The 12,531-nt window shown below is 40.7% G+C and overlaps 2 protein-coding genes across 3 annotated transcripts; both read right to left on the bottom strand.

The window, feature by feature from the left end:
* Nucleotides 1-86: 86 nt before the first annotated feature.
* prelid1a (PRELI domain containing 1a) lies at nucleotides 87-4,538 on the bottom strand. Of its 2 annotated transcripts, none has more exons than XM_069696957.1 (6): nucleotides 4,324-4,538; nucleotides 3,591-3,710; nucleotides 2,646-2,871; nucleotides 2,436-2,549; nucleotides 2,070-2,148; nucleotides 87-1,074 (listed from the first exon to the last, which is right to left on the bottom strand). In XM_069696957.1, exons 2-6 carry the CDS (start codon nucleotides 3,680-3,682, stop codon nucleotides 953-955), a joined length of 633 nt encoding a protein of 210 aa, XP_069553058.1. In that variant the 5' UTR covers nucleotides 3,683-3,710; nucleotides 4,324-4,538; the 3' UTR covers nucleotides 87-952. The 2 variants fall into 2 exon arrangements, with proteins under 2 accessions (XP_069553058.1, XP_069553059.1); XM_069696958.1 differs by lacking the exon at nucleotides 4,324-4,538 and adding an exon at nucleotides 3,890-4,295.
* Nucleotides 4,539-5,024: 486 nt separating this feature from the next.
* On the bottom strand, nucleotides 5,025-9,897 carry npy7r (neuropeptide Y receptor Y7). The gene is made up of 2 exons (XM_069696715.1): nucleotides 9,822-9,897; nucleotides 5,025-7,227 (listed from the first exon to the last, which is right to left on the bottom strand). The coding sequence occupies exon 2, from the start codon at nucleotides 7,194-7,196 to the stop codon at nucleotides 6,081-6,083; it is 1,116 nt and encodes a 371-aa protein (XP_069552816.1). The 5' UTR covers nucleotides 7,197-7,227; nucleotides 9,822-9,897; the 3' UTR covers nucleotides 5,025-6,080.
* Between the last annotated feature and the right edge of the window lie 2,634 nt (nucleotides 9,898-12,531).

Raw genomic sequence — 12,531 nt, forward strand, 5'->3', positions numbered from 1 at the left:
GCTAATCATCGAGTAACTCCTTAAACTCCCATCCTAATTATGACTGAGCTGAAATAAATCAGGATTAACATATAGAAGAACACGTCATGTACAAGATCTCACAACAATTTGATTACAAAGGAAATATGCATTTATTAATAAGCTTGTATTCTATTGACAGAGTAAGTACACATTTGTTGCATGAGTGCATCACCAGGCCAAAGCTGAATGTACAATACAAGGTAGCCTTTTTACACATTTCAATGTAGGTGAAAACACTGCAGCCAGCTCTTACCACTGTATCATGGAGGCCACGTGAGTATTTCTTATCAACAACAATACAGATCCTTCTTCAGCGAATGTACTTCAACTTGAAACAAGGAGATGATCAGTCTTGGTAGAGTGATTAATGTAGGATTGAGTGAACAGAACTAACAAAGAAAATGTGATTGTAAGATTGAAAGAAAACAAACGAATCATAAGCAAAACAAAATTGGATGTTATAGTAATGCTGATCTTAGCTGCTGAACATAAGCGATATAAAGGACAGGCGAGTATGACAAAACAACATGACATCCTGAAAGGAAACGGTGTAAAAAGCAAACGTTGATGGGCACAGTGGTTGAGCAAAGGTCTGAGAACAGTCAGATTATTTAGCTATCATGACTTTATGGCACCCTGAGCCATATTCAGTCATTCCTCTCTGAGATCTCTATCTCTGGCAAATACTGAGGAGGTGTGGTATCAAAGGTACAATAAACTCTGTGACATGAACTGGAACAGGATCTTGAACCCAGCTCAGGCCTTTTATGGTCCAGCCACCATTTCAGTTGGATGCTTCCTCACAGATGTGTCTACCCAGGTCTGGGATCTGGGTTCATCTTACATCAGTGCTTGACTGGACAATGAGAGGGTGTAAATGTAAGTCTGTCCCAGTATCGGTGGCGGCAGCACGAGTGCTTTACGTGGCTCATCACACGTACTGTTTCTTCTGGGCATGTGAGGCGAGGTCTTTGGCTTTCTCTTTAGCTGCCAGTGCCGTCTCTCGCGCCCGCTCTGTCGCCGTTTCTGCTAAAGTTCTTGACAGAGGTTCACCTAAAAACAAAAAAGAACAAAATATTGATGTTAATTAGATTGATTTGTATTTATGTGTGTTAGGGAAACCCATGCTATTCCATAATAGATGTGAAGAGACTCCCGAAGTTATCAATATTAGATGTTTCCCAACAACATTAAGAGACATAAAAATACAGGGCTTTTAGGATCAAACACCAGTTTCAACGGGATACAATTAAAAGGTGGATAGACTCCTAATCCCAAACACATATATTACATAAGTAATCAATATCTTTGTTTATCTTACAATCAGCCCCCATAATAGACACTTTAAACTGCCAACACATTTTAACACACATTAAAATGTCCCTTTAAACAAATCAGACATTCTGCTAAAACACAAACAGCTTTACTTTCTAAACAGTTTCTAAACAAGTAAACTATTTGAAGAATGGTCCCATTAAAGCCAAATTAAATGATCATTACTTTTTAATATAAATTTGTGTAATTTGAACTTGCAGCTCTGGAGGGAAGTGAAACTGCGCACGGAAAGTTCCAAACTTTTCTGTTGACCCTCCTTTGAAAGTTGTTGAGCAAGTTTAACCAAATTTCCAGATTGTCCAAGAGACAAACTGTTTCCTACTAAAGTGACAGTGAACTTGAGAACAAGACAGATTTCTTTTAGACTTAATTGTTTGCTTATTTAACATTGCCCAGTTTTTGCTTCTTTCCCCATCAAACATTTTTGTCCACTTTAGACTTTACATCTGCAAACCAGAATCTCACATTTCTATCCAGCATCAGAACACCTTCTTTTATCGTTGACCCACAGCAGGAAAGGCAAAAGATATTGCTAATAAGATAAACAAAATGTATTTTTGTTGATCTTATTTGTATTTTGAGTAATTAATGCAATTCAACTGATGTTATTGCTCAGAAGATCCCCCCCATTTGAAAACCACTTGCCGAGGTGTGATTTCTGCATCAGCCATGAAATTGAATGTAAATCCAGGAAACACAGAATAGTCATTTACCTTGCATTTTGGCAAGCACATGTTCGAAGCCTTTCATGGTCTTTGTGACACTCGTCTTGAACCTCGCCAGACCAAATTCCTGGAAAGTGAAGAAACAACATCAGCCAGGACAGAAAAAGACTTGTGGAATACGCAGTATAACACATCCACCATCAGTCAGAGCTTGGCAACAAAAGAGGACTTCTCTGATTCAATGTCATAAATCATTCAGTAATTCCAGTCCTGGCGCACAGATGCAACTGCTCAGCTGCTGCACCTTAACACTGCGTGTTGTGTTACTAATTACAGAATGAAAGAAAGGTCCCATTCGGACACCCCACACCACTACTTTCCCTGCGAGGTTGCATAATGCGGCGCTCCACTGACCTGAATAGCTCTAGAGAGCCCATAGATGTTGGAGGAGATCCAAGCTTCTCTTTTGATTTCAGTCCAGCTGCCATTCTCAGGGTTAATTTGGTACTGACATCGCTCTTCCACGGACTGAGGTAGACAGCGGAAGACAAAACAAAAGCAACATGAGGTCTTGTTGCCACTTGGTGCAATGCAGGGTGCTGAAAGCAAACAGTAAAAAGGTACCATGAGACGAGCGTGGCTGATGTTCCATGTTAGTGTGGTCATGGTCCTTTTCTGAGGGTCCACGATGGAGTCCTCGATGATGTACGCTGAGCTGGCCATGTGCTTTGGAAGATACCGCTCCATCCAGCGAGGCGCACGGCTCGTTTTGGTCAACAGACGTCTGGAAATGAGGCAGTTGGTCGGAGTAACCTCTCGGAAAACGATGTCCTCCGTCAAGACGTGATTACTGCAGGAGAAAGAGTTACGGATTTAAATGATGAAAAACCTCTACCACTAATAATTATTATCATTATAAATGCTTACGTTCGGGGCAGGTTAGGTCTGTTAGGTGGTTTAACTAAATATTGTTGTTTCGCCTATTGAGAAATGATTATTTTGTCCATGCAAGAGTTCCCCAAACCCAAAGAGATCAAATTCACAACAGCAACAAATACTCAAACATAAGTAAGGGAAAAGCAACTACTTTGAACTTTTGCTTGATAAGACTTAAGAACAGTTAATCTACTATTAAAATCTATCACCTGATCAATTTGGTCTTTTCAGTTAAAGCTGTGGCTAACACTTACTGTCACAGTTGATTCATGAAACAACTGCATCCTCGATTTGAGGGTTTCTATAAGGGTTAGGTCAGTAAAATGGAATAAAATTGTTCCAAGATTGCTGTTTGGGCTGTTGTAGAGCCCAACATCTAAACATGTGCAATTTACTACAATATATCTATCGAAACAAACAGATCCCACCTGCGTTTTCAGTATTTTGTGGCTGCATTAAGGAGCATAAACTAAAAACACAGAAGTACAAGTAGCTCAGTAGTGCTGTACATGGCTCGAGTAATACTTGCTGTCCACCACTGCTGATCCTTCTCAGTATAACGTAACCCAAACCAACTGTAGATTTAAAACTGGAGGGGAAAAGAGTAAGTTTAAGCTCTGCTCTCCTCCTCACCTGTAAGGGTTGGGATAGCGCTCCCAGAAAGCAACGCAAACTTGGTCCCAGGTGCTTTTTAGCAAACCTGCGCAGCAGAAATATTTCACCATTGTTCCCTTCCTTTACTCTGCTAATACCCTGTGGAAACATCGAACAAACAGAGAGTGTTAGTTTGACAGACTGACAGTAACCCTGGTGGTTAGCACACTCAATTATTTCACAAGAGCAGTTTTTATAAAAAAAATAAAATAATAATAATAATAATTAAAGTACATTTTTGTTCTGTAAAGTGTTAACAATCAAAATAATTCACTTACATCAAAACACCACGACTGAAGAGTGATTACCGTGATTTACACGTGTTTTGATACGTTTGAAAATTAACCATTAAACAAACTCTTTCTGGCCAACATGACAGCGGTCAGTCAAATAAGGACATAAACCCGCATTATTTCACAAACATTGCACTGGTCCTCCTCGTATGACTGACAACAGACTACGTGGCACTCATTAGGACCACGGAGTAATACATATTTAAACAATAAGCGGATAACATTTAAAAAAAAAAAATAAATAAATAAAAAAAATCGCTGCTGTCACATTTGTCACGTCCTCACTCCTTTAGCTTCCTCGTTAGCATGAGCTAACCCAGCGTGAGGCAAACCGTATGAATGAGCGCGCCCCGGAAATGTCTTTAACCGGCACTCAGAGAGTCCGGTCAGGAAGTCGGTCTGGACAAAGAGACGATTACCTGCACGGCGACACCATTTAAAAGGTTAGAGTTGGCATCGTATACTCCTGTTGAGGTGTACTTCGTCGCGCAGCCACCTACAGATTATGTCGCGACACAAGAAGGTCACGCATTGACGACGTTTCCGGTCGGCGGTGCAGCTGCGATGTCTGCTCGGAACACTAGAGGGCGGCAGAGCAACACGCAGCTTTTAAACGCATCTTCGAACAGGACGTTTTCGCCTCAAATGTCGTATAATGTTGTCAAAACAACTCAAAGTGGCGTCTGTAGGGCTCCTTCCCTAGAAAGCAACAATTTATCTTTAACTTCAAGTAAAAAAAATAAATAAATGTATCTGACTTTTATGTATTTGTTTTAAGCAGGAAAGATTGCGCAAAATCTCTAACCATCTATTCTCACAGCTAATTTTTCCATTAGCCGTTGATCTAACTTTAATGTTGGTTCTGATGTTAGTCCTGTTAAGAGCTTAGAGCCTCCATAATAATCTACAGCACATAAATAAATAAATAAATAAAAGCTAAACCAATAAATCAGTGCTGTGGGTGTCAAGAACCAGCAATATAAATAAATAAATCGGTTCCCTGCTGTAAAATGAATCAAGCTATGTCGACAAAATTTGTCCACTTGCTAATTAAATTCTTTATTGGATCAATTTGACCCACTTTTTTCAGAATAAAGTATACAAGTTTGTACGTGGAACTTTGATAAACCTCAACGCATTATTTCTATGTTTTGCTGTTGATGTTCAGATGGATTTGCTGTCAGGTTCAGAAAGTTAATGGGTATCTTTCCTGTGTGCCCGAGGGCACAGGACTACTGGACTCACCCAAAACTATAGGCATTAATAGTGTGCACTCAGAAGGATCTTACAAGCATTTACTTTACTTCTTCCATACTTTAATATACTGACACTAATTATACGACTATATTACTATACTAATATACTACAGAGATTTGTGTGCCCAGAGGCCACGTGGTCGATCCCTGTTCCAGTGATCATCAAACAATCTTCAACAAAAAACACTTTAGAAGTAATGATTAGCACAATCTGACTTCTTCCAACTGCCCTCTTCTTGTTTTTTCACTCGTCCTCAAAGCAGCTGCCCAGATTCTGTGATGAAGATGTTATTAACTTGTTGGTCTCGCTTCAAACAGGTCACTGGTTTGCAATCCCATTCCTCTGGAAACAAGAGTCCTGCTGGTTCATCTAATCAGGAACAGCCGGTTGCCAGGTGAGGATAATGAACTTCCTGTTTGGACAGAAAATGAACTGCTTTGGATTTCTTGGACGAGGCTCGAAGGATTCTCTGCTAGAACACTGTAATTAATCCAAAACACAGCATTTAAGTGAAAATCCTCCAAATATATTGAACATCCAACAAATAAAAAAAAAACAAGTGTGAAAAATGAATCTCTCAGTAATAATCAGTCTTCCCTTCAGCGAGAATGATGGATGAGACATTACCAACAACTTACAGGAGAACACATTATACATTGTACCAAGTTAAATAACACCTAAGTAAACATCTTAAACACATGTTTGAGCAGGTTTGACAAATGCATTTCACTAGTACCATTCACAAAGGAAAGAAGAGCCTTACATAAAGCGATTTGCATGCAAAGCTTTGGGCCTCCTCCAGTGACATAGATACTCAGACCATTCAAGTTGAAAGGCTACTTTTGAACAACAAGCACCACAAAACAGAGGTGCGTGTATTGTGTTCATATTCTACAGGCGTTTTTAAATCGAGGAAATCTCACACCGCCGTGGGAGGGTGTCCACCATTACGACCGTTCAGAGTCAGCCGTCTTACGGAGCGTGTTCTGAACGAGCCCTCCGGGTGGAAAGCATCCGGCTTATCCTTGCAGCGGAACACCATGAGGAAGCCATTCCTGTAGTTTTTATTCATCCACCCATACAGGAGAGGGTTGGTAAAAGTTGAACACATAGCCACGATATGAAATACTGTGTATATGAGCTTATACTCCTTAAACCTGAGCACCAGGTCCAGATCGCTGGCCAATTGGAACACGTGAAACGGCAGCCAACAGATAGCAAACACCACCACCACCAGCGCCAGCATCTTTGTGGTCTTTTTGCGGCGGTTGATGCTGTCGTTACGGCTGGATGGGCTGATATGATTCTTAAGTTTGACCCAGATGCATATGTAAGCATAACTGATGATGGCCAGAGGAATAATATACTGCAGGAGCAGCATTGAGAGGCTGTAAATGACTCCATCCCTGCTGGTCCCATGGGGCCACTTCTCAGAGCAAACAGCAATGCGCAGGTTGATGGACGGGATCTCCTCATTGCGGTACTCCCTGAATATGGCCAGAGGTGCTGCCAAGACAGAAGACATAGTCCAGGTGAGTGCCATGATGAGGAAGCTGGAGCTCCACGTGAGGCGCCGGCCAAGGTGGAAGACGATACAGCGGTAACGCTCCAGAGCTATGACAGTCAAAGTCAGGATAGACACATGCACGCTCAGGGCCTGGGCAAAGGGCACCATATGGCACAACAAAGCCCCAAACTTCCACTCATCTAGCAGAGTGTAAACCAGAGTGAAGGGCAAGCAGAGAGTGTTCACAAGGAGGTCTGCCAGCGCCAGGTTAGCTATGAAGAAGTTGGTCACTGTCCGCATGTTTCTGTAGCGAATAATCATGTAGATGACGAGAGCGTTCCCCAGCAGCCCCAGCAGGATGATCAGTGAATAAGCAGTGATCAAGGTGATTTGGACTCCGAGGTGCTTGGTGATGTCAGTGTGGAAACCAGGTGGGTGTAAACCCATGCTGTTGTTAAGAAGAACAGAGGGATCGGTCTCCCCAGCCTCCGCTTCTCCTGTGGTGTTGTACATGTCTGGTGGGCTCATTTTAGTAAAAGGTAGTATAAGGTGCCGACACCTGCGCAGAGAAAACACACAAAATGAAACAACTGTGAAAGTCAAGATAGGCTGGAAATGATTTCAAACAATAAAAAGAAATGACAACGAGGCAGACAATGTTAAAAGTACTTGAGCTTCAGGTGTTTATTTAAATGCTTCTCAATTTTCTCCCCAATTACTAACTCCCAACACCTCTGTTTTAGATTTGTTGTCACTGCCAACTCCACTGTGGGATACAACATGGCGTCACCGGGAGCTTGTTTGATCAGAGAGGTGTAACGTGGGCCAATACACATCCTCTTCTAAGAAACTACCACAACAAGCCAGGACTTATAAGTGCAGCTAAGAGGACTTGATCCCTCATTGGCGTATCTATCGCAACTACAAAGTGTCACTGCTATGAATCTGAACCCTTTCTCTTTGGTGATGGGCAAGTGTTTTGACCCTTTCTCCAGGTATGATCAACTTTCCTTTGCTTCTTCTCTTTTTTACACTGCAAAGTATAGAAATGAACTGTAGGCGATCCTGTCAGCATTGTCAGATAGACAAACCAGCTGTCGTTCACAGTTAGGGTAACTTCCTCCTCATCACAGATAAAACTGCAAAGAGCTCCGACTTAATCCAACTTCTCTAATGAAATAAGGCTGAACACAACTGATTTCTATAGAAATGAACTGTAGACGATCCTGTCAGCATCTTCAGATAGACAAACCAGCTGTCGTTCACAGTCAGGGTCATTTCCTCCTCATCACAGATAGAGCTGCAAAGAGCTCTGACTTAATCCAACTTTCTAATGAAATAAGGCTGAACACAACTGATACGCAATTATTTCATCATTCTCTTCATATCTCTCAGACAGAAAGTGTAGCTTTCATTGTAAATGTCACACAGATATTAAAGCCATCTAGTGTTTAACGCGAGAGTAATGAAACAGTGTAATTTAGAAGATAAGCGAATTCTCTCATGCTTGCAGCCTAATTATTAGAACAACTGTCTATGATTGCTTTGAGAAGGTGGATGTTCTGAAAAGTTCCCAAAACGAAACAGGGTTTTCAGTACCAGATGGCGATCAATAGAAAATCATCTGTCTTTGAACATGCTTTTTCCAAAACCCCGAAATATAGCTTGTAGATACCTGTAGGTTTTTATTTTGAAAAACATCTTTGTCCATGCGCTCCAGGTTATTTGTGTGTTTGCAGCATGTCATTTTTCAAAGGGACGTGAAAACCTATGCCACCATAAAGGCTGAAGAAAAATGATGGAGCAAGCAATGCGATCAGGCGTCAGCCAGTTCAAAGCTGCATCATTAGAGCTGCAGCCTGTTCACATTCACAGTCTGGATCTCATGAAGAGAATATTGTGTGGTGTGCCTAATATCAAACAACCGTATTTCAGCCATTATCTTGTCATTTCCAGTCAATTTATACCTGCGGAGAACTCCTGCCGAGTACAGAGAGTTCATTTTGTCATTACACACATACAAATCACTGCCCGTTTGACTCTTTGATAATATCCTCCTACTGCTCTGCATCTTTATCGAGCAGATAAATGTTAATTACATTAGGTCACACTAAGCTAAGATGCTTTTGGCATCACTTGTCGTTTTTTTGTGTGCTTGCAGGCCTGAATCGACTTTGCACATTTTTGTGGCTAACACACAGTTCTTAAAGTTTTCTGCATGGGAACACAAACAACAAACCATGACACCGTTTAGTGAGAGGTCATCTCAGTGGTGACAGACACTTTTTGGTTGCTCTGGGGATCCGGCCTGTTTCTGGACGAAAAAACTGAAAACACTAAAGTTTACTGACTTCATTGCTTTTCTGTGGTTTTACAGTGGACTGAATGGGCATTAGCTGCATTGTTTTGTTGCTGTAATGTCACATTTAAAGGCAATGAACTGCATTGCAAAAAACAAAAAAAATCACACGATAACACGCCATCTATGGGGACCACAGAAAATGTAGTAATTACAACTCAAGTGTTGCAGTGCCAGTAACCCAAAAAGCATGCACACCCTGCGCGAACCCTAATAGCACACAGCTGCACAGGAGCACCAGGTGTCGATTTATCAGACAGGCTGCAGACGACATTCACACTTTATAAAACATCAGTAATTTGTCAAAGCTACCCAGCGATAGCAAAGCCGACCCACGGACTAATCTGTTGCCACACACCTGCTGGAGCAAAAATTCCCATCACAAGTGAACTCGCCGCACTGCTATCAAATCATGATGAGCCAACATGAGCCAAGTGCTAATCAACTGCATTGATGCGTAATTTGTGGCCATTTGTTCAATTCATTCAAAAATACGCATTGAAATGTCTCCAACTGAGCTCTCATGGTTCATTCAAGCGACCAGACAGGTGCAAATCGTTTACATCCAACACAAATAGTCTCCTGAGGTACGTCATTTGAAAGCTTATTTTTTCCTGCTTTGTAAAGGCTTTCTCATATTCAAATTACGCACATATGATAGTTGCAGGTTACGCTTTCACAAAAGAACAGAGAAATTCATACCTTGCACTTCAGGGACACATTTTTATCACAAAAGCTGCGCAATATTCATTTAAAGTCTCCAAGAACGCTATCCACATATTAATTGAACTCACCTTTCGCCCTATATCTCCTTTTGCAAACGGGTCTTCACTCGAGAGTGGCATGAAACAAGTGGGGAAAATCCCGAAGCTCCTCCCAGCCTGTAGCACTTGGTGCGCATCTTGTGTTTTGCCTGTGCGTTCGTGAGTCAGGTCTACAGGATTCAGTACGGGCGTCCTCATCTGTGCCTAAGGATGGCACTTTTCATTTTCAAGTGTTATTTAATTTAAACTGCATTATTCAGCAAAGACGTGTAATTAAACATCACAGAATACCCTTTGAAGTGCAAAACACGGACTTGATTTGCTGAGGTTATGACATTTTGCAGCTTTATCTCCATTTATCATAAGCTAAGTGTATGCCTCAAAGCTCCTAATTTCTCCTTCTTGTGGACAGTTTTGAATGAACTTTGGAACAATACAGGGCTGTAAAGCAAATCCTCATCTTTTATAATTGCGTCACCTGCTTCTTCACACTTTCATAACTGATCTAATTCCTGCTATCAGATGAACAGCATTTGAAGGACTCTGTGACACAATTTGATATCGTGCAGCAAACAACTGTCATTTGACTTCAGGAAACCGCTGGAAGACAATAAAGACACAAACCCCTCATAAGCTCATTTCTCTGAGCTTCCATGACTGTTCCCAAAATAGATTAAAGTTGTCGCTGACCATACTGTTGTAGTTTATGCTGTAGATATACACATGCAAGGGCTTTCTTTAGCGCTGCTTTATTAGGAAAAAAAAAAAAAAAAGAGTTATTGAGTTGTTTGAATGGGGCTTGGTGGGGAATTTCAATTACTATTTTAGTATTCAGAGTGTGTCATTTACCTGAATGATGTCAGTTCTTGTGGGGTTTTGAATGATTCAATGGAGTTATATTGTCGTGTGCCTGGAACCATTTTCTTTCTTGTTTGCTTGAAGATATTTGTGAGAAGACAGTTGCAGGAATTTTTCAAGGTTAATTTTTTTATGGTGACAAAACTGTAGGTTAAAGGTTAGGTTAACCTTAATGTCTCCCTCGAGCCTTGTTTCTGCTTTTCCCTGGAGTTGTGTTTCACCATTTAAGCCCAAATTTATTGTTGAGGGCAGCAGCATTGTATGAGATCCTTCAATCTTCTTGGTGCAATTTTATTTGATGAAGTAATTATTGATGTACTGATTGTCTCAGCAACATAGATTACCCTTATTGATTGAGGCAGTGCTGCCTCTGCCTAAATTTATTCTCTCAATTATGAGCAAGGCTGAGAGTTTTCTCAGCCCGACTAATGAATCACTCATTACAAACTTGCTTATCTCCAACAGATTCAGAAAAGCGGTTGTGGGGATTTACAGTGTGCAGAAAATTCAGTGTGAGTTTGACCCCTCACTTCATTGACATGTCTTTCATGAATCTCCCGGTGCTCATATATCAATCTTCACTAGTTATGAGCTGTTTAGGTTTCCCCTCCATGTGGCTGAGGATCCTGTATTTTACTGCTCTCCATCTGATCACTGTTTCTGAGAGCAATGGTGCCACTTATCTGATGACCCAATCACAGACTGTTGCGTCCTCACGTCGCCCAGCACACGGTTGTTGTTCTATCTGTCTGCCTGTGAACTAATGAATGTGGGAATGGAGGACAGATAAACAGAATCATTTTGCCTCCTCCTTTTTTCTCTCGCTCTTGGTGTTTCTCCCAGAGGTTACATTTGAGAGTTAGAAATGGTGTGATGCAGATGATAGCCTTTAATTCTTCAGTGATTGAAAATAGTGACTTAAAAGGATGGTCAGTCTGTGAAGTCTGAGAATTGGATTCCCTGGGGTAAACATTTGTGTGGGAAGTTCCAATTATGCCTCCTTGTCTTTTATCCCAAGACTTGGGCAATGTGTCCAAGAAGGCAAAAGTGATTCTGTATCTCTGTCTCCCATAGAAACTAAATTTAATAGCCACCCTCATTATAATCATTCCTGTAGCTGTGACTGAGGACACCAAGGTCATTGGAGGTTTTAATAACTTCAGGGAGAGTTATTTCTGTTCATAGGCTGTATAATTACAGACGGTGGATGGATGTACCCTTCACTGATTTAACATTTGGAATTCTGTTCACTTGTCACAGAAAGTAGTGTCTAACAAGTGAAATCAGCTCTCATGTCTTCTGTGTCCCTGGAGGGACCATTCAAAAGTCTGAAAAAAACCCAAAACTGATCAGAATTATCTCAGTTTGGGCTTTGAATTTTTTATTTATTTTTTATTTTATTTTTTTGTTTTGAAAAAAGCATGTATGAGAATCTGGGAGCATTTGTAAAATGTAATTGTGTACTTGGCAGGGGAGGTTTTCCAATGAAAGACACTACTGACTCGCACTCTGGAAATTTAGGAACCAGTTTAGGGACTTGACCTTTATGTTAGACTTTTTATGTTAAAAAGTCAAAATACATTGTTTTAATTATTTAAAGTAAGCTAAAAAAAAAGTACATGTTTTTTGTGGTGGTTATTTCCTTAAAGTTTTGGACTCAGTTTCTGAAGTCCTGGCTACTTCCCTGCTTGTGGCAATACACAGTGGAGGAAGTGAAAATCACAATAACTGCAAATTTGTAATAGTGTGGAAATTTACCATTAAAAAAAAAAAATATATATATATATATATATATATGTTGTTTTTTTTAAGCAGCACCTTTCTAAATTGAAACAAGAGTTTTAAGTAGAGGGGCTAAAAAATCTCCCTCCATTTACATCCT

The sequence above is a fragment of the Brachyistius frenatus genome, unplaced genomic scaffold (assembly GCF_029030835.1).
Source record: "Brachyistius frenatus isolate BFR_SWC_R1_liver_20210118 unplaced genomic scaffold, ASM2903083v1 Contig_22, whole genome shotgun sequence".
Lineage (NCBI taxonomy): Eukaryota > Metazoa > Chordata > Actinopteri > Embiotocidae > Brachyistius > Brachyistius frenatus.